Consider the following 20,477-nt stretch of genomic DNA (forward strand, 5'->3'; position numbering starts at 1 on the left):
ATTGGAATATTCAATAGTGAAAAATAAATGAGCTACACACATTAGCATAGATCAACTTCTCATGATTTTTAAAAACATCAAAAGAATGGGATACAGTTCCACTCATGGAACCATTCTGAAACAAGCTCAAACAACAGATTGCATAGGGTACATGTTTAAAACAACGGTAGCTAAAAATGAGGGAAGAGTAAACACAAAATTGAGGACAGTTTTCTCTAGGGTGGAAAGGCTAGGTCAAGGAGGTGGACACAAGGCTGTTAGTGCTGCTGGGAATTGTTCTGTCTCTTAAGCAAGATGGTAGGTACACAGGTGTTGTATTTTTCACATTTTACTAACTCTGAAATCAGGATGGTCCTACAATCACCGTGGCAGTTGTGATGAAGTTATTGCCAATGGCTTTCTCTTTCTTTCACTTTTATTTATGCACAAAAGTGATGTCAGAAAGGCTTGGCATCTTTAAAGTACCTTTATTTAAGGTAAAGTACAAGAACACTTGTTTGGTTATTAGGAAAAGAAGGAATGAGATGCCTATTTGACAGATGAGAACACTGAGGCTCAGAGAAGGTAACCTGCTCCAGTCGCACAATGGGATCTTTGCAGAACAGTGATCCACCAGCCCACTTCTCTATGCAAAGCCCTGTCTGTAGTTTGAGAAGGAAGCAAGCAAACAAGCCCGAGATAGGGCCAGCACAAGAACCCGAGGCACCACCATTCTTACCATCATGTTCCAAAACTACAGAGATGAGCATCAATTTTACTAGATTGAGGGGAGGGAGGGGTGGGGGCTGGGAGCCGGTTTGCGAACTTCAGTGAGCTCACAGCTCTTAGCTGGCCTTTTCTCGAGAGCATCCAGTCCACCCTTGAGCTGTGTCTGGCTCCCAGGCTTCTACCTCTAGCCTCTGGCATGACCCGGGCTGCGGCCAGAAACAGGCTCCCACCTGGAATTCCAGCGTTCACTCCTGGAACGTCCAGCGTCCAGTCCTCCTCCAGCCACTAATTCAACTTTTCAATGCCCTGCTCAGAAGGGTTTCTCCACACCAAATCTGCAGGCACTTTTTTCTTCTGGGGCTCCAAAACCAAATCCTTAAACCTCACATGAGGGAGAGTATTTGTTAGGTCAGAGCATCCTTGTTGATTGGACCTCCAGTTTGTGACTTCCACAGACCTCATCACGGGAGGCTGGGGAGAGGTCTCTTCTGTTGGTGGACGGAATGGTGGGCACTTGGTGGGGAGCACTGCTGAGAAAGGGAGCCAGCCCAAGACCTACACATGTGCACTGTTTCCCCTGGCCAAACAAGGTTCCTGACCCCAGAATTAACCCAGAGTTTCCGAGAAGACTAGGAGCTGCAGGGAGCCGCAATTAATGCTTTACTCTCCACCAGCTTTTCCTTGGACCCAAGGAGGAGAAGTTACAAAAAGATCACATCACACTCCTTTGATCTTATGACTTCCACACAGGCAAGTGCAGGGAAACACTAGTCTGAAGGAAGAAAATGCATTAAAAACACGTGCATAGGGACTTCGCTGGTGGCGCAGTGGTTAAGAATCCGCCTGCCGACGCAGGGGACCCGGGTTCGAGCCCTGGTCCAGGAAGATCCCACATGCCACGGAGCAACTAAGCCCGTGCGCCACAACTACCGAGGCCCGCACGCCTAGAGCCCGTGCTCCCCAACAAGAGAAGCCAAAAATAAATAATAAAATAAATTTACAGAAAAAAAAAACAAAAAAAAACCACGTGCATAGCCCTTAGCTGTTTATAAAGTTCTTGAATGTGTGTGCCCCCTTCCGATTCTCACGTCTTTCCATTTTGCAGATAAGCAAACGGAAGTTCAGAGCATTTAAAGGACTGGCTCAAGGTGGCAGGTGATGGTGCAGAGAGGGAGCTACCTCGGTGCAACAACTTTCAGACAGTGTGCCACCCCGGTCCCGCACAGAGGTACACAGATGGTGGAGGAGACAGGACAGCACGAGTAATGATCACAACTCTGAGTGACAAATACAATGAGAGGCGTGTGTTTGGGGACTGGATCTATTCAGAGGAGGGGGTCTGGGGCATGGGAAGGAGTTCTGGGTTAGGGAAGGCTTCACAGGGGAATTGGCACTCACCATCGTCCACGTTTACTGAGATTTTATGAAAGGACAGACTAAGGACCGCCACTGCCAACTCTGCCTTATTCGATACAATTAAACCACGAGCTTAAATGGTTCAAATTGATCCCATCATCTTACATTCCTATAGATTTCATCCAGTAGCTGAATTTGGGGGAGGAAAAGAAAAAGGACCCACACAAAACTTTCCCACTTGAAGACATTTTTATTTTGGTAACGCACCTGAGTCCCTGGCAGGATGGGCCTGTCCTCCGTGGGGGCAGTGGGGTGTTTGGGAGAGGATGGGGGCCCTGCCCTGAGGGGGCAGCTGGGGGATGAGGCAAAGGGCTTTGTGACAGTGATAGGTCACAAAGGGCTTTGTGACACTGATAGGTCACAAAGGGCATCAGAGGATAAATAGGCTGTGCCAGGGGGTTAGGCTGACAAAGTGGTTACTTCTCTCGCTAGGACGGAAGTTCACCACGGCCTCTTGGGGAGATAAAAACCCAGAAGCAGAAGTGAGGTGAGGCGGAGGGGGAGCCTACCGTACCTCTCGACACACTTGAAGAGAGTCAGCCTGGGCTCCAGGCGCCCTACAGCGTCCCCACTGTGATCATCTGTGCCCCTACTCACAACCCGGCCTCTGGGAGACCCTGAGGCAAACGTGGGGGCCTGTGGGGCGGGCTTGGAAGACCTGCCGTAGGGCCGCCTGTGTGACGCAGGAGCATCGCGGCTCGCTCTTCGGCCAGTGAGGCCGAGGGAGGGAAGAGCCAGGGACCCGCCTTAACCGCGCTGCCTGTCGTGATCAAAGACAGCCATGAGTGGGGACTCTCTGCTCCCGTATCACACGGCCCGGAGCAGCACCTGGGTGGACCTGTTCAACACCACCACGGGGAAGCTGCAGCAGCAACTGCACAAGGGCGAATACCACATATTCAAGTACGCAGCAATATTCGAGAGCGACTTCATCCAGGTCACGAAGAGGGGAGAAGCGATTGACGTGCACAACTGGGGCGGCATGGTGACCATGGGCATCACATCCACCAGCCCCGTCCTCCCGCTCCCAGACATCATGCTGCTGGCCCGACGGGCCACCGGCTGTGAAAAGCACGCCGAGCGCAGCCCGGCCACCAAGGGCAAGAGCCACAAGGCTGCAAAGACCTTAGAGCTCACCAGGCTCCTTCCCTTGGAGTTCGTGAGGATCTCCACTCACAATCGTGAGAAACAACAGCTGCGCGTGAAGCTTGCCACTGGCCGCTGCTTCTACCTGCAGCTGTGTCCCCCTCTGGACGCGCGGGAAGACCTCTTCGCCGAGTGGGAACAGCTGATTGACCTCCTGCGACCACCAGTGGACAGTGAAAGCAACACCTATGCCGTTCCCGTCTGGGACATGACCTGCGTGCCTGTGTTCGAGGAGGAGGAGGACGGGAGGAGCCCGGCCGTGGAGGATTTCCAAGGAAAGGGGCGTCAGGACCAGGTGAGCGTCAGCAGCCTCCACACGTGCCCTGAGGTGGCCGGGGCCACGTCTGCAGCTTTTGCGGGGGGCGAAGGGATCCAACTGGACTCCCACAAGCCCGATACCATGCCCGATGTGGCCACTGCGAAAGCAAAACCTACTACAGGGCTTGACAAAGCGTCCGCATCGCGGGCAACGACAAAGGTGGAGACAGCAGGGGTGGCAGGAGGCACCGCAGCGGGTGCTTTGAGCTCGGCAGTGATCAAGTCTCCTGCCGCTGAAGAGCAGAGCACGGCCATAGCAGCCACAGCCAGCGACGGGCCTGGAGGAAGCAAAACCAACATAGCCACTGGGGACACTGCCAGAACATCCCTGAGGAGCGGGAAAACGGCCTTGGCAGGTGCTGAGAACAATCCACAGTATGCTTCCAGCACGTCCACCAGCCTCTCCCCAGGGGCCGGCATGACTGTGGTCGGAGCAGAACCTACCAGCAAGACTGTCAAAGGAAGAGCCGACAAGGACGATGACGGGACCCTCGTCTCAAGCTTGCCACAGGAAGGCAAAGTGAGCGAACAGGATGGCAGCTCACAGAGAGTGTCCCAGGCCCACAAGGGAAGAAGGGAGAGGAGGGAGCACTGGGGAGAGGACAGAGCTCTTACGAGCCCCTCGCTCTGCAGTTCCGTGGAAAGCCACCACAAGGCAGCGGGGAGCAAGACAATCCCCAAAGCAGCTGGCCCAGGCTCAGGCGGCCGCAGAGCCACTAGAGATGACCAAAAGGCCAAAGGCCACGGCAGCCCGGGGGGCAGCGAGCAGGGCACTGCTCCCAAAGGCATCAGCCGTGCTCCCATCACCAGTGAGTCCAAGACCTCGCACAGATCGGGCAGGAGCTTATCTCCAGCGCGTTCGGGTCCCACCACCAACATACTCAGCAGGATCAGCTCTTGCTTCAGGAATATGAGAGCCAGACTCACAAAAAAGACAGTGGCCTCATCACGAAATAAACATGGGAGCATCCTGGCGAAGCCAGTGGAAGGGACCCGAATGGAGGCCATCACAGAGACAGCAGAGAGTGGCCAGGGGCTGGAAATCACTGGTGTGACATCTGAGACCATGGAGCCAGTGACCGTTGAAGCCCATCAATAGGACCTAGAGCTGGGAGCTGCAAAGGGGACCAGGGCTCTGGGAAATACCCCTGGAGAGCCCATTTCAGCTTCCTTACTGCAATTTAAATAAAAAAACATACAGTCTGAGAATGCACGCAGTGTTTTGTCTGAAGTTCTAGGTCCCGAAGCACAGCCGTAGCCTCACAGTGGATTCTGTGATGTCAGCTGTGCCACAGTCTGAGACCCAGTGTCCAGGCAAGGGCAGCCCCACCTCACACGCATGCTCAGCGCCAACAGCAGTTGGCTTCCATCTGGCTTCCACTCCTTTCTGGCTTTGCCCCTCAGGGCCATGGCTCAAAGTCAGACTATGGTCTGGGAAGCTCTCCTTCACTAGCCCCCTATTCTTTCTGTTTTTTGTTTGTTTGTTTGTTTTTTGCGGTACGCGGGCCACTCACTGTTGTGGCCTCTCCCGTCACGGAGCACAGGCTCCGGACGAGCAGGCCCAGCGGCCATGGCTCACGGGCCCAGCCGCTCCGCGGCATGTGGGATCTACCAGGACCGGGGCACGAACTCATGTTCCCTGCATCCTCAGGTGGACTCTCAACCACTGCGCCACCAGGGAATCCCCCCTATTCTTTTTATAAACGCTCATTCCCCCTGAAGGTCTGTAAACAGAGCCAGAACAGGACTCATGTCCCCTCGGGCTATTCAGTGGACAGAAATAAGGGCGGCAGTATTAGCTAGCAATCAGAACAGCAAGCACTCTCATCTAGACTTAGCCGTTCCCTGCCCACGTATATACCCTGGAGAAACACACATGTTCTAAGAAACAACTCTGAGAATGTTTAGAGCAAAAATAACTTAACAGCAAAACACGGGAAACAGCCCAAATTTCCATCAGCAGAATTCATACAGCAGGATAGGATGAGATTGGAATATTCAATAGTGAAAAATAAATGAGCTACACACATTAGCATAGATCAACTTCTCATGATTTTTAAAAACATCAAAAGAATGGGATACAGTTCCACTCATGGAACCATTCTGAAACAAGCTCAAACAACAGATTGCATAGGGTACATGTTTAAAACAACGGTAGCTAAAAATGAGGGAAGAGTAAACACAAAATTGAGGACAGTTTTCTCTAGGGTGGAAAGGCTAGGTCAAGGAGGTGGACACAAGGCTGTTAGTGCTGCTGGGAATTGTTCTGTCTCTTAAGCAAGATGGTAGGTACACAGGTGTTGTATTTTTCACATTTTACTAACTCTGAAATCAGGATGGTCCTACAATCACCGTGGCAGTTGTGAGGAAGTTATTGCCAATGCCTTTCTCTTTCTTTCACTTTTATTTATGCACAAAAGTGATGTCAGAAAGGCTTGGCATCTTTAAAGTACCTTTATTTAAGGTAAAGTACAAGAACACTTGTTTGGTTATTAGGAAAAGAAGGAACGAGATGCCTATTTGACAGATGAGAACACTGAGGCTCAGAGAAGGTAACCTGCTCCAGTCGCACAATGGGATCTTTGCAGAACAGTGATCCACCAGCCCACTTCTCTATGCAAAGCCCTGTCTGTAGTTTGAGAAGGAAGCAAGCAAACAAGCCCGAGATAGGGCCAGCACAAGAACCCGAGGCACCACCATTCTTACCATCATGTTCCAAAACTACAGAGATGAGCATCAATTTTACTAGATTGAGGGGAGGGAGGGGTGGGGGCTGGGAGCCGGTTTTCGAACTTCAGTGAGCTCACAGCTCTTAGCTGGCCTTTTCTCGAGAGCATCCAGTCCACCCTTGAGCTGTGTCTGGCTCCCAGGCTTCTACCTCTAGCCTCTGGCATGACCCGGGCTGCGGCCAGAAACAGGCTCCCACCTGGAATTCCAGCGTTCACTCCTGGAACGTCCAGCGTCCAGTCCTCCTCCAGCCACTAATTCAACTTTTCAATGCCCTGCTCAGAAGGGTTTCTCCACACCAAATCTGCAGGCACTTTTTTCTTCTGGGGCTCCAAAACCAAATCCTTAAACCTCACATGAGGGAGAGTATTTGTTAGGTCAGAGCATCCTTGTTGATTGGACCTACAGTTTGTGACTTCCACAGACCTCATCACGGGAGGCTGGGGAGAGGTCTCTTCTGTTGGTGGACGGAATGGTGGGCACTTGGTGGGGAGCACTGCTGAGAAAGGGAGCCAGCCCAAGACCTACACATGTGCACTGTTTCCCCTGGCCAAACAAGGTTCCTGACCCCAGAATTAACCCAGAGTTTCCGAGAAGACTAGGAGCTGCAGGGAGCCGCAATTAATGCTTTACTCTCCACCAGCTTTTCCTTGGACCCAAGGAGGAGAAGTTACAAAAAGATCACATCACACTCCTTTGATCTTATGACTTCCACACAGGCAAGTGCAGGGAAACACTAGTCTGAAGGAAGAAAATGCATTAAAAACACGTGCATAGGGACTTCGCTGGTGGCGCAGTGGTTAAGAATCCGCCTGCCGACGCAGGGGACCCGGGTTCGAGCCCTGGTCCAGGAAGATCCCACATGCCACGGAGCAACTAAGCCCGTGCGCCACAACTACCGAGGCCCGCACGCCTAGAGCCCGTGCTCCCCAACAAGAGAAGCCAAAAATAAATAATAAAATAAATTTACAGAAAAAAAAAACAAAAAAAAACCACGTGCATAGCCCTTAGCTGTTTATAAAGTTCTTGAATGTGTGTGCCCCCTTCCGATTCTCACGTCTTTCCATTTTGCAGATAAGCAAACGGAAGTTCAGAGCATTTAAAGGACTGGCTCAAGGTGGCAGGTGATGGTGCAGAGAGGGAGCTACCTCGGTGCAACAACTTTCAGACAGTGTGCCACCCCGGTCCCGCACAGAGGTACACAGATGGTGGAGGAGACAGGAAAGCACGAGTAATGATCACAACTCTGAGTGACAAATACAATGAGAGGCGTGTGTTTGGGGACTGGATCTATTCAGAGGAGGGGGTCTGGGGCATGGGAAGGAGTTCTGGGTTAGGGAAGGCTTCACAGGGGAATTGGCACTCACCATCGTCCACGTTTACTGAGATTTTATGAAAGGACAGACTAAGGACCGCCACTGCCAACTCTGCCTTATTCGATACAATTAAACCACGAGCTTAAATGGTTCAAATTGATCCCATCATCTTACATTCCTATAGATTTCATCCAGTAGCTGAATTTGGGGGAGGAAAAGAAAAAGGACCCACACAAAACTTTCCCACTTGAAGACATTTTTATTTTGGTAACGCACCTGAGTCCCTGGCAGGATGGGCCTGTCCTCCGCGGGGGCAGTGGGGTGTTTGGGAGAGGATGGGGGCCCTGCCCTGAGGGGGCAGCTGGGGGATGAGGCAAAGGGCTTTGTGACAGTGATAGGTCACAAAGGGCTTTGTGACACTGATAGGTCACAAAGGGCATCAGAGGATAAATAGGCTGTGCCAGGGGGTTAGGCTGACAAAGTGGTTACTTCTCTCGCTAGGACGGAAGTTCACCACGGCCTCTTGGGGAGATAAAAACCCAGAAGCAGAAGTGAGGTGAGGCGGAGGGGGAGCCTACCGTACCTCTCGACACACTTGAAGAGAGTCAGCCTGGGCTCCAGGCGCCCTACAGCGTCCCCACTGTGATCATCTGTGCCCCTACTCACACCCCGGCCTCTGGGAGACCCTGAGGCAAACGTGGGGGCCTGTGGGGCGGGCTTGGAAGACCTGCCGTAGGGCCGCCTGTGTGACGCAGGAGCATCGCGGCTCGCTCTTCGGCCAGTGAGGCCGAGGGAGGGAAGAGCCAGGGACCCGCCTTAACCGCGCTGCCTGTCGTGATCAAAGACAGCCATGAGTGGGGACTCTCTGCTCCCGTATCACACGGCCCGGAGCAGCACCTGGGTGGACCTGTTCAACACCACCACGGGGAAGCTGCAGCAGCAACTGCACAAGGGCGAATACCACATATTCAAGTACGCAGCAATATTCGAGAGCGACTTCATCCAGGTCACGAAGAGGGGAGAAGCGATTGACGTGCACAACTGGGGCGGCATGGTGACCATGGGCATCACATCCACCAGCCCCGTCCTCCCGCTCCCAGACATCATGCTGCTGGCCCGACGGGCCACCGGCTGTGAAAAGCACGCCGAGCGCAGCCCGGCCACCAAGGGCAAGAGCCACAAGGCTGCAAAGACCTTAGAGCTCACCAGGCTCCTTCCCTTGGAGTTCGTGAGGATCTCCACTCACAATCGTGAGAAACAACAGCTGCGCGTGAAGCTTGCCACTGGCCGCTGCTTCTACCTGCAGCTGTGTCCCCCTCTGGACGCGCGGGAAGACCTCTTCGCCGAGTGGGAACAGCTGATTGACCTCCTGCGACCACCAGTGGACAGTGAAAGCAACACCTATGCCGTTCCCGTCTGGGACATGACCTGCGTGCCTGTGTTCGAGGAGGAGGAGGACGGGAGGAGCCCGGCCGTGGAGGATTTCCAAGGAAAGGGGCGTCAGGACCAGGTGAGCGTCAGCAGCCTCCACACGTGCCCTGAGGTGGCCGGGGCCACGTCTGCAGCTTTTGCGGGGGGCGAAGGGATCCAACTGGACTCCCACAAGCCCGATACCATGCCCGATGTGGCCACTGCGAAAGCAAAACCTACTACAGGGCTTGACAAAGCGTCCGCATCGCGGGCAACGACAAAGGTGGAGACAGCAGGGGTGGCAGGAGGCACCGCAGCGGGTGCTTTGAGCTCGGCAGTGATCAAGTCTCCTGCCGCTGAAGAGCAGAGCACGGCCATAGCAGCCACAGCCAGCGACGGGCCTGGAGGAAGCAAAACCAACATAGCCACTGGGGACACTGCCAGAACATCCCTGAGGAGCGGGAAAACGGCCTTGGCAGGTGCTGAGAACAATCCACAGTATGCTTCCAGCACGTCCACCAGCCTCTCCCCAGGGGCCGGCATGACTGTGGTCGGAGCAGAACCTACCAGCAAGACTGTCAAAGGAAGAGCCGACAAGGACGATGACGGGACCCTCGTCTCAAGCTTGCCACAGGAAGGCAAAGTGAGCGAACAGGATGGCAGCTCACAGAGAGTGTCCCAGGCCCACAAGGGAAGAAGGGAGAGGAGGGAGCACTGGGGAGAGGACAGAGCTCTTACGAGCCCCTCGCTCTGCAGTTCCGTGGAAAGCCACCACAAGGCAGCGGGGAGCAAGACAATCCCCAAAGCAGCTGGCCCAGGCTCAGGCGGCCGCAGAGCCACTAGAGATGACCAAAAGGCCAAAGGCCACGGCAGCCCGGGGGGCAGCGAGCAGGGCACTGCTCCCAAAGGCATCAGCCGTGCTCCCATCACCAGTGAGTCCAAGACCTCGCACAGATCGGGCAGGAGCTTATCTCCAGCGCGTTCGGGTCCCACCACCAACATACTCAGCAGGATCAGCTCTTGCTTCAGGAATATGAGAGCCAGACTCACAAAAAAGACAGTGGCCTCATCACGAAATAAACATGGGAGCATCCTGGCGAAGCCAGTGGAAGGGACCCGAATGGAGGCCATCACAGAGACAGCAGAGAGTGGCCAGGGGCTGGAAATCACTGGTGTGACATCTGAGACCATGGAGCCAGTGACCGTTGAAGCCCATCAATAGGACCTAGAGCTGGGAGCTGCAAAGGGGACCAGGGCTCTGGGAAATACCCCTGGAGAGCCCATTTCAGCTTCCTTACTGCAATTTAAATAAAAAAACATACAGTCTGAGAATGCACGCAGTGTTTTGTCTGAAGTTCTAGGTCCCGAAGCACAGCCGTAGCCTCACAGTGGATTCTGTGATGTCAGCTGTGCCACAGTCTGAGACCCAGTGTCCAGGCAAGGGCAGCCCCACCTCACACGCATGCTCAGCGCCAACAGCAGTTGGCTTCCATCTGGCTTCCACTCCTTTCTGGCTTTGCCCCTCAGGGCCATGGCTCAAAGTCAGACTATGGTCTGGGAAGCTCTCCTTCACTAGCCCCCTATTCTTTCTGTTTTTTGTTTGTTTGTTTGTTTTTTGCGGTACGCGGGCCACTCACTGTTGTGGCCTCTCCCGTCACGGAGCACAGGCTCCGGACGAGCAGGCCCAGTGGCCATGGCTCACGGGCCCAGCCGCTCCGCGGCATGTGGGATCTACCAGGACCGGGGCACGAACTCATGTTCCCTGCATCCTCAGGTGGACTCTCAACCACTGCGCCACCAGGGAATCCCCCCTATTCTTTTTATAAACGCTCATTCCCCCTGAAGGTCTGTAAACAGAGCCAGAACAGGACTCATGTCCCCTCGGGCTATTCAGTGGACAGAAATAAGGGCGGCAGTATTAGCTAGCAATCAGAACAGCAAGCACTCTCATCTAGACTTAGCCGTTCCCTGCCCACGTATATACCCTGGAGAAACACACATGTTCTAAGAAACAACTCTGAGAATGTTTAGAGCAAAAATAACTTAAGAGCAAAACACGGGAAACAGCCCAAATTTCCATCAGCAGAATTCATACAGCAGGATAGGATGAGATTGGAATATTCAATAGTGAAAAATAAATGAGCTACACACATTAGCATAGATCAACTTCTCATGATTTTTAAAAACATCAAAAGAATGGGATACAGTTCCACTCATGGAACCATTCTGAAACAAGCTCAAACAACAGATTGCATAGGGTACATGTTTAAAACAACGGTAGCTAAAAATGAGGGAAGAGTAAACACAAAATTGAGGACAGTTTTCTCTAGGGTGGAAAGGCTAGGTCAAGGAGGTGGACACAAGGCTGTTAGTGCTGCTGGGAATTGTTCTGTCTCTTAAGCAAGATGGTAGGTACACAGGTGTTGTATTTTTCACATTTTACTAACTCTGAAATCAGGATGGTCCTACAATCACCGTGGCAGTTGTGAGGAAGTTATTGCCAATGCCTTTCTCTTTCTTTCACTTTTATTTATGCACAAAAGTGATGTCAGAAAGGCTTGGCATCTTTAAAGTACCTTTATTTAAGGTAAAGTACAAGAACACTTGTTTGGTTATTAGGAAAAGAAGGAACGAGATGCCTATTTGACAGATGAGAACACTGAGGCTCAGAGAAGGTAACCTGCTCCAGTCGCACAATGGGATCTTTGCAGAACAGTGATCCACCAGCCCACTTCTCTATGCAAAGCCCTGTCTGTAGTTTGAGAAGGAAGCAAGCAAACAAGCCCGAGATAGGACCAGCACAAGAACCCGAGGCACCACCATTCTTACCATCATGTTCCAAAACTACAGAGATGAGCATCAATTTTACTAGATTGAGGGGAGGGAGGGGTGGGGGCTGGGAGCCGGTTTTCGAACTTCAGTGAGCTCACAGCTCTTAGCTGGCCTTTTCTCGAGAGCATCCAGTCCACCCTTGAGCTGTGTCTGGCTCCCAGGCTTCTACCTCTAGCCTCTGGCATGACCCGGGCTGCGGCCAGAAACAGGCTCCCACCTGGAATTCCAGCGTCCAGTCCTCCTCCAGCCACTAATTCAACTTTTCAATGCCCTGCTCAGAAGGGTTTCTCCACACCAAATCTGCAGGCACTTTTTTCTTCTGGGGCTCCAAAACCAAATCCTTAAACCTCACATGAGGGAGAGTATTTGTTAGGTCAGAGCATCCTTGTTGATTGGACCTACAGTTTGTGACTTCCACAGACCTCATCACGGGAGGCTGGGGAGAGGTCTCTTCTGTTGGTGGACGGAATGGTGGGCACTTGGTGGGGAGCACTGCTGAGAAAGGGAGCCAGCCCAAGACCTACACATGTGCACTGTTTCCCCTGGCCAAACAAGGTTCCTGACCCCAGAATTAACCCAGAGTTTCCGAGAAGACTAGGAGCTGCAGGGAGCCGCAATTAATGCTTTACTCTCCACCAGCTTTTCCTTGGACCCAAGGAGGAGAAGTTACAAAAAGATCACATCACACTCCTTTGATCTTATGACTTCCACACAGGCAAGTGCAGGGAAACACTAGTCTGAAGGAAGAAAATGCATTAAAAACACGTGCATAGGGACTTCGCTGGTGGCGCAGTGGTTAAGAATCCGCCTGCCGACGCAGGGGACCCGGGTTCGAGCCCTGGTCCAGGAAGATCCCACATGCCACGGAGCAACTAAGCCCGTGCGCCACAACTACCGAGGCCCGCACGCCTAGAGCCCGTGCTCCCCAACAAGAGAAGCCAAAAATAAATAATAAAATAAATTTACAGAAAAAAAAAACAAAAAAAAACCACGTGCATAGCCCTTAGCTGTTTATAAAGTTCTTGAATGTGTGTGCCCCCTTCCGATTCTCACGTCTTTCCATTTTGCAGATAAGCAAACGGAAGTTCAGAGCATTTAAAGGACTGGCTCAAGGTGGCAGGTGATGGTGCAGAGAGGGAGCTACCTCGGTGCAACAACTTTCAGACAGTGTGCCACCCCGGTCCCGCACAGAGGTACACAGATGGTGGAGGAGACAGGACAGCACGAGTAATGATCACAACTCTGAGTGACAAATACAATGAGAGGCGTGTGTTTGGGGACTGGATCTATTCAGAGGAGGGGGTCTGGGGCATGGGAAGGAGTTCTGGGTTAGGGAAGGCTTCACAGGGGAATTGGCACTCACCATCGTCCACGTTTACTGAGATTTTATGAAAGGACAGACTAAGGACCGCCACTGCCAACTCTGCCTTATTCGATACAATTAAACCACGAGCTTAAATGGTTCAAATTGATCCCATCATCTTACATTCCTATAGATTTCATCCAGTAGCTGAATTTGGGGGAGGAAAAGAAAAAGGACCCACACAAAACTTTCCCACTTGAAGACATTTTTATTTTGGTAACGCACCTGAGTCCCTGGCAGGATGGGCCTGTCCTCCGCGGGGGCAGTGGGGTGTTTGGGAGAGGATGGGGGCCCTGCCCTGAGGGGGCAGCTGGGGGATGAGGCAAAGGGCTTTGTGACAGTGATAGGTCACAAAGGGCTTTGTGACACTGATAGGTCACAAAGGGCATCAGAGGGTAAATAGGCTGTGCCAGGGGGTTAGGCTGACAAAGTGGTTACTTCTCTCGCTAGGACGGAAGTTCACCACGGCCTCTTGGGGAGATAAAAACCCAGAAGCAGAAGTGAGGTGAGGCGGAGGGGGAGCCTACCGTACCTCTCGACACACTTGAAGAGAGTCAGCCTGGGCTCCAGGCGCCCTACAGCGTCCCCACTGTGATCATCTGTGCCCCTACTCACACCCCGGCCTCTGGGAGACCCTGAGGCAAACGTGGGGGCCTGTGGGGCGGGCTTGGAAGACCTGCCGTAGGGCCGCCTGTGTGACGCAGGAGCATCGCGGCTCGCTCTTCGGCCAGTGAGGCCGAGGGAGGGAAGAGCCAGGGACCCGCCTTAACCGCGCTGCCTGTCGTGATCAAAGACAGCCATGAGTGGGGACTCTCTGCTCCCGTATCACACGGCCCGGAGCAGCACCTGGGTGGACCTGTTCAACACCACCACGGGGAAGCTGCAGCAGCAACTGCACAAGGGCGAATACCACATATTCAAGTACGCAGCAATATTCGAGAGCGACTTCATCCAGGTCACGAAGAGGGGAGAAGCGATTGACGTGCACAACTGGGGCGGCATGGTGACCATGGGCATCACATCCACCAGCCCCGTCCTCCCGCTCCCAGACATCATGCTGCTGGCCCGACGGGCCACCGGCTGTGAAAAGCACGCCGAGCGCAGCCCGGCCACCAAGGGCAAGAGCCACAAGGCTGCAAAGACCTTAGAGCTCACCAGGCTCCTTCCCTTGGAGTTCGTGAGGATCTCCACTCACAATCGTGAGAAACAACAGCTGCGCGTGAAGCTTGCCACTGGCCGCTGCTTCTACCTGCAGCTGTGTCCCCCTCTGGACGCGCGGGAAGACCTCTTCGCCGAGTGGGAACAGCTGATTGACCTCCTGCGACCACCAGTGGACAGTGAAAGCAACACCTATGCCGTTCCCGTCTGGGACATGACCTGCGTGCCTGTGTTCGAGGAGGAGGAGGACGGGAGGAGCCCGGCCGTGGAGGATTTCCAAGGAAAGGGGCGTCAGGACCAGGTGAGCGTCAGCAGCCTCCACACGTGCCCTGAGGTGGCCGGGGCCACGTCTGCAGCTTTTGCGGGGGGCGAAGGGATCCAACTGGACTCCCACAAGCCCGATACCATGCCCGATGTGGCCACTGCGAAAGCAAAACCTACTACAGGGCTTGACAAAGCGTCCGCATCGCGGGCAACGACAAAGGTGGAGACAGCAGGGGTGGCAGGAGGCACCGCAGCGGGTGCTTTGAGCTCGGCAGTGATCAAGTCTCCTGCCGCTGAAGAGCAGAGCACGGCCATAGCAGCCACAGCCAGCGACGGGCCTGGAGGAAGCAAAACCAACATAGCCACTGGGGACACTGCCAGAACATCCCTGAGGAGCGGGAAAACGGCCTTGGCAGGTGCTGAGAACAATCCACAGTATGCTTCCAGCACGTCCACCAGCCTCTCCCCAGGGGCCGGCATGACTGTGGTCGGAGCAGAACCTACCAGCAAGACTGTCAAAGGAAGAGCCGACAAGGACGATGACGGGACCCTCGTCTCAAGCTTGCCACAGGAAGGCAAAGTGAGCGAACAGGATGGCAGCTCACAGAGAGTGTCCCAGGCCCACAAGGGAAGAAGGGAGAGGAGGGAGCACTGGGGAGAGGACAGAGCTCTTACGAGCCCCTCGCTCTGCAGTTCCGTGGAAAGCCACCACAAGGCAGCGGGGAGCAAGACAATCCCCAAAGCAGCTGGCCCAGGCTCAGGCGGCCGCAGAGCCACTAGAGATGACCAAAAGGCCAAAGGCCACGGCAGCCCGGGGGGCAGCGAGCAGGGCACTGCTCCCAAAGGCATCAGCCGTGCTCCCATCACCAGTGAGTCCAAGACCTCGCACAGATCGGGCAGGAGCTTATCTCCAGCGCGTTCGGGTCCCACCACCAACATACTCAGCAGGATCAGCTCTTGCTTCAGGAATATGAGAGCCAGACTCACAAAAAAGACAGTGGCCTCATCACGAAATAAACATGGGAGCATCCTGGCGAAGCCAGTGGAAGGGACCCGAATGGAGGCCATCACAGAGACAGCAGAGAGTGGCCAGGGGCTGGAAATCACTGGTGTGACATCTGAGACCATGGAGCCAGTGACCGTTGAAGCCCATCAATAGGACCTAGAGCTGGGAGCTGCAAAGGGGACCAGGGCTCTGGGAAATACCCCTGGAGAGCCCATTTCAGCTTCCTTACTGCAATTTAAATAAAAAAACATACAGTCTGAGAATGCACGCAGTGTTTTGTCTGAAGTTCTAGGTCCCGAAGCACAGCCGTAGCCTCACAGTGGATTCTGTGATGTCAGCTGTGCCACAGTCTGAGACCCAGTGTCCAGGCAAGGGCAGCCCCACCTCACACGCATGCTCAGCGCCAACAGCAGTTGGCTTCCATCTGGCTTCCACTCCTTTCTGGCTTTGCCCCTCAGGGCCATGGCTCAAAGTCAGACTATGGTCTGGGAAGCTCTCCTTCACTAGCCCCCTATTCTTTCTGTTTTTTGTTTGTTTGTTTGTTTTTTGCGGTACGCGGGCCACTCACTGTTGTGGCCTCTCCCGTCACGGAGCACAGGCTCCGGACGAGCAGGCCCAGCGGCCATGGCTCACGGGCCCAGCCGCTCCGCGGCATGTGGGATCTACCAGGACCGGGGCACGAACTCATGTTCCCTGCATCCTCAGGTGGACTCTCAACCACTGCGCCACCAGGGAATCCCCCCTATTCTTTTTATAAACGCTCATTCCCCCTGAAGGTCTGTAAACAGAGCCAGAACAGGACTCATGTCCCCTCGGGCTATTCAGTGGACAGAAATAAGGGCGGCAGTATTAGCTAGCAATCAGAACAGCAAGCACTCTCATCTAGACTTAGCCGTTCCCTGCCCACGTATATACCCTGGAGAAACACACATGTTCTAAGAAACAACTCTGAGAATGTTTAGAGCAAAAATAACTTAAGAGCAAAACACGGGAAACAGCCCAACTTTCCATCAGCAGAATTCATACAGCAGGATAGGATGAGATTGGAATATTCAATAGTGAAAAATAAATGAGCTACACACATTAGCATAGATCAACTTCTCATGATTTTTAAAAACATCAAAAGAATGGGATACAGTTCCACTCATGGAACCATTCTGAAACAAGCTCAAACAACAGATTGCATAGGGTACATGTTTAAAACAACGGTAGCTAAAAATGAGGGAAGAGTAAACACAAAATTGAGGACAGTTTTCTCTAGGGTGGAAAGGCTAGGTCAAGGAGGTGGACACAAGGCTGTTAGTGCTGCTGGGAATTGTTCTGTCTCTTAAGCAAGATGGTAGGTACACAGGTGTTGTATTTTTCACATTTTACTAACTCTGAAATCAGGATGGTCCTACAATCACCGTGGCAGTTGTGATGAAGTTATTGCCAATGCCTTTCTCTTTCTTTCACTTTTATTTATGCACAAAAGTGATGTCAGAAAGGCTTGGCATCTTTAAAGTACCTTTATTTAAGGTAAAGTACAAGAACACTTGTTTGGTTATTAGGAAAAGAAGGAACGAGATGCCTATTTGACAGATGAGAACACTGAGGCTCAGAGAAGGTAACCTGCTCCAGTCGCACAATGGGATCTTTGCAGAACAGTGATCCACCAGCCCACTTCTCTATGCAAAGCCCTGTCTGTAGTTTGAGAAGGAAGCAAGCAAACAAGCCCGAGATAGGACCAGCACAAGAACCCGAGGCACCACCATTCTTACCATCATGTTCCAAAACTACAGAGATGAGCATCAATTTTACTAGATTGAGGGGAGGGAGGGGTGGGGGCTGGGAGCCGGTTTTCGAACTTCAGTGAGCTCACAGCTCTTAGCTGGCCTTTTCTCGAGAGCATCCAGTCCACCCTTGAGCTGTGTCTGGCTCCCAGGCTTCTACCTCTAGCCTCTGGCATGACCCGGGCTGCGGCCAGAAACAGGCTCCCACCTGGAATTCCAGCGTTCACTCCTGGAACGTCCAGCGTCCAGTCCTCCTCCAGCCACTAATTCAACTTTTCAATGCCCTGCTCAGAAGGGTTTCTCCACACCAAATCTGCAGGCACTTTTTTCTTCTGGGGCTCCAAAACCAAATCCTTAAACCTCACATGAGGGAGAGTATTTGTTAGGTCAGAGCATCCTTGTTGATTGGACCTACAGTTTGTGACTTCCACAGACCTCATCACGGGAGGCTGGGGAGAGGTCTCTTCTGTTGGTGGACGGAATGGTGGGCACTTGGTGGGGAGCACTGCTGAGAAAGGGAGCCAGCCCAAGACCTACACATGTGCACTGTTTCCCCTGGCCAAACAAGGTTCCTGACCCCAGAATTAACCCAGAGTTTCCGAGAAGACTAGGAGCTGCAGGGAGCCGCAATTAATGCTTTACTCTCCACCAGCTTTTCCTTGGACCCAAGGAGGAGAAGTTACAAAAAGATCACATCACACTCCTTTGATCTTATGACTTCCACACAGGCAAGTGCAGGGAAACACTAGTCTGAAGGAAGAAAATGCATTAAAAACACGTGCATAGGGACTTCGCTGGTGGCGCAGTGGTTAAGAATCCGCCTGCCGACGCAGGGGACCCGGGTTCGAGCCCTGGTCCAGGAAGATCCCACATGCCACGGAGCAACTAAGCCCGTGCGCCACAACTACCGAGGCCCGCACGCCTAGAGCCCGTGCTCCCCAACAAGAGAAGCCAAAAATAAATAATAAAATAAATTTACAGAAAAAAAAAACAAAAAAAAACCACGTGCATAGCCCTTAGCTGTTTATAAAGTTCTTGAATGTGTGTGCCCCCTTCCGATTCTCACGTCTTTCCATTTTGCAGATAAGCAAACGGAAGTTCAGAGCATTTAAAGGACTGGCTCAAGGTGGCAGGTGATGGTGCAGAGAGGGAGCTACCTCGGTGCAACAACTTTCAGACAGTGTGCCACCCCGGTCCCGCACAGAGGTACACAGATGGTGGAGGAGACAGGACAGCACGAGTAATGATCACAACTCTGAGTGACAAATACAATGAGAGGCGTGTGTTTGGGGACTGGATCTATTCAGAGGAGGGGGTCTGGGGCATGGGAAGGAGTTCTGGGTTAGGGAAGGCTTCACAGGGGAATTGGCACTCACCATCGTCCACGTTTACTGAGATTTTATGAAAGGACAGACTAAGGACCGCCACTGCCAACTCTGCCTTATTCGATACAATTAAACCACGAGCTTAAATGGTTCAAATTGATCCCATCATCTTACATTCCTATAGATTTCATCCAGTAGCTGAATTTGGGGGAGGAAAAGAAAAAGGACCCACACAAAACTTTCCCACTTGAAGACATTTTTATTTTGGTAACGCACCTGAGTCCCTGGCAGGATGGGCCTGTCCTCCGCGGGGGCAGTGGGGTGTTTGGGAGAGGATGGGGGCCCTGCCCTGAGGGGGCAGCTGGGGGATGAGGCAAAGGGCTTTGTGACAGTGATAGGTCACAAAGGGCTTTGTGACACTGATAGGTCACAAAGGGCATCAGAGGGTAAATAGGCTGTGCCAGGGGGTTAGGCTGACAAAGTGGTTACTTCTCTCGCTAGGACGGAAGTTCACCACGGCCTCTTGGGGAGATAAAAACCCAGAAGCAGAAGTGAGGTGAGGCGGAGGGGGAGCCTACCGTACCTCTCGACACACTTGAAGAGAGTCAGCCTGGGCTCCAGGCGCCCTACAGCGTCCCCACTGTGATCATCTGTGCCCCTACTCACACCCCGGCCTCTGGGAGACCCTGAGGCAAACGTGGGGGCCTGTGGGGCGGGCTTGGAAGACCTGCCGTAGGGCCGCCTGTGTGACGCAGGAGCATCGCGGCTCGCTCTTCGGCCAGTGAGGCCGAGGGAGGGAAGAGCCAGGGACCCGCCTTAACCGCGCTGCCTGTCGTGATCAAAGACAGCCATGAGTGGGGACTCTCTGCTCCCGTATCACACGGCCCGGAGCAGCACCTGGGTGGACCTGTTCAACACCACCACGGGGAAGCTGCAGCAGCAACTGCACAAGGGCGAATACCACATATTCAAGTACGCAGCAATATTCGAGAGCGACTTCATCCAGGTCACGAAGAGGGGAGAAGCGATTGACGTGCACAACTGGGGCGGCATGGTGACCATGGGCATCACATCCACCAGCCCCGTCCTCCCGCTCCCAGACATCATGCTGCTGGCCCGACGGGCCACCGGCTGTGAAAAGCACGCCGAGCGCAGCCCGGCCACCAAGGGCAAGAGCCACAAGGCTGCAAAGACCTTAGAGCTCACCAGGCTCCTTCCCTTGGAGTTCGTGAGGATCTCCACTCACAATCGTGAGAAACAACAGCTGCGCGTGAAGCTTGCCACTGGCCGCTGCTTCTACCTGCAGCTGTGTCCCCCTCTGGACGCGCGGGAAGACCTCTTCGCCGAGTGGGAACAGCTGATTGACCTCCTGCGACCACCAGTGGACAGTGAAAGCAACACCTATGCCGTTCCCGTCTGGGACATGACCTGCGTGCCTGTGTTCGAGGAGGAGGAGGACGGGAGGAGCCCGGCCGTGGAGGATTTCCAAGGAAAGGGGCGTCAGGACCAGGTGAGCGTCAGCAGCCTCCACACGTGCCCTGAGGTGGCCGGGGCCACGTCTGCAGCTTTTGCGGGGGGCGAAGGGATCCAACTGGACTCCCACAAGCCCGATACCATGCCCGATGTGGCCACTGCGAAAGCAAAACCTACTACAGGGCTTGACAAAGCGTCCGCATCGCGGGCAACGACAAAGGTGGAGACAGCAGGGGTGGCAGG

The 20,477-nt window shown here is 53.5% G+C and overlaps 1 protein-coding gene across 1 annotated transcript; it reads left to right on the forward strand.

Moving 5' to 3' along the window:
- Nucleotides 1–8,481: 8,481 nt before the first annotated feature.
- LOC307065762 (Golgi-associated RAB2 interactor protein 4-like) lies at nucleotides 8,482–10,263 on the forward strand (the record flags this gene model as incomplete). The annotated part of the gene is made up of 2 exons (XM_079722710.1): nucleotides 8,482–9,210; nucleotides 9,553–10,263. The coding sequence occupies 2 exons, from the start codon at nucleotides 8,482–8,484 to the stop codon at nucleotides 10,261–10,263; spliced, it is 1,440 nt and encodes a 479-aa protein (XP_079578836.1).
- Nucleotides 10,264–20,477: the final 10,214 nt, after the last annotated feature.

Source organism: Hyperoodon ampullatus (genome assembly GCF_949752795.1).
Source record: "Hyperoodon ampullatus genome assembly, chromosome: 2".
NCBI classification, from domain to species: Eukaryota; Metazoa; Chordata; class Mammalia; order Artiodactyla; family Ziphiidae; genus Hyperoodon; species Hyperoodon ampullatus.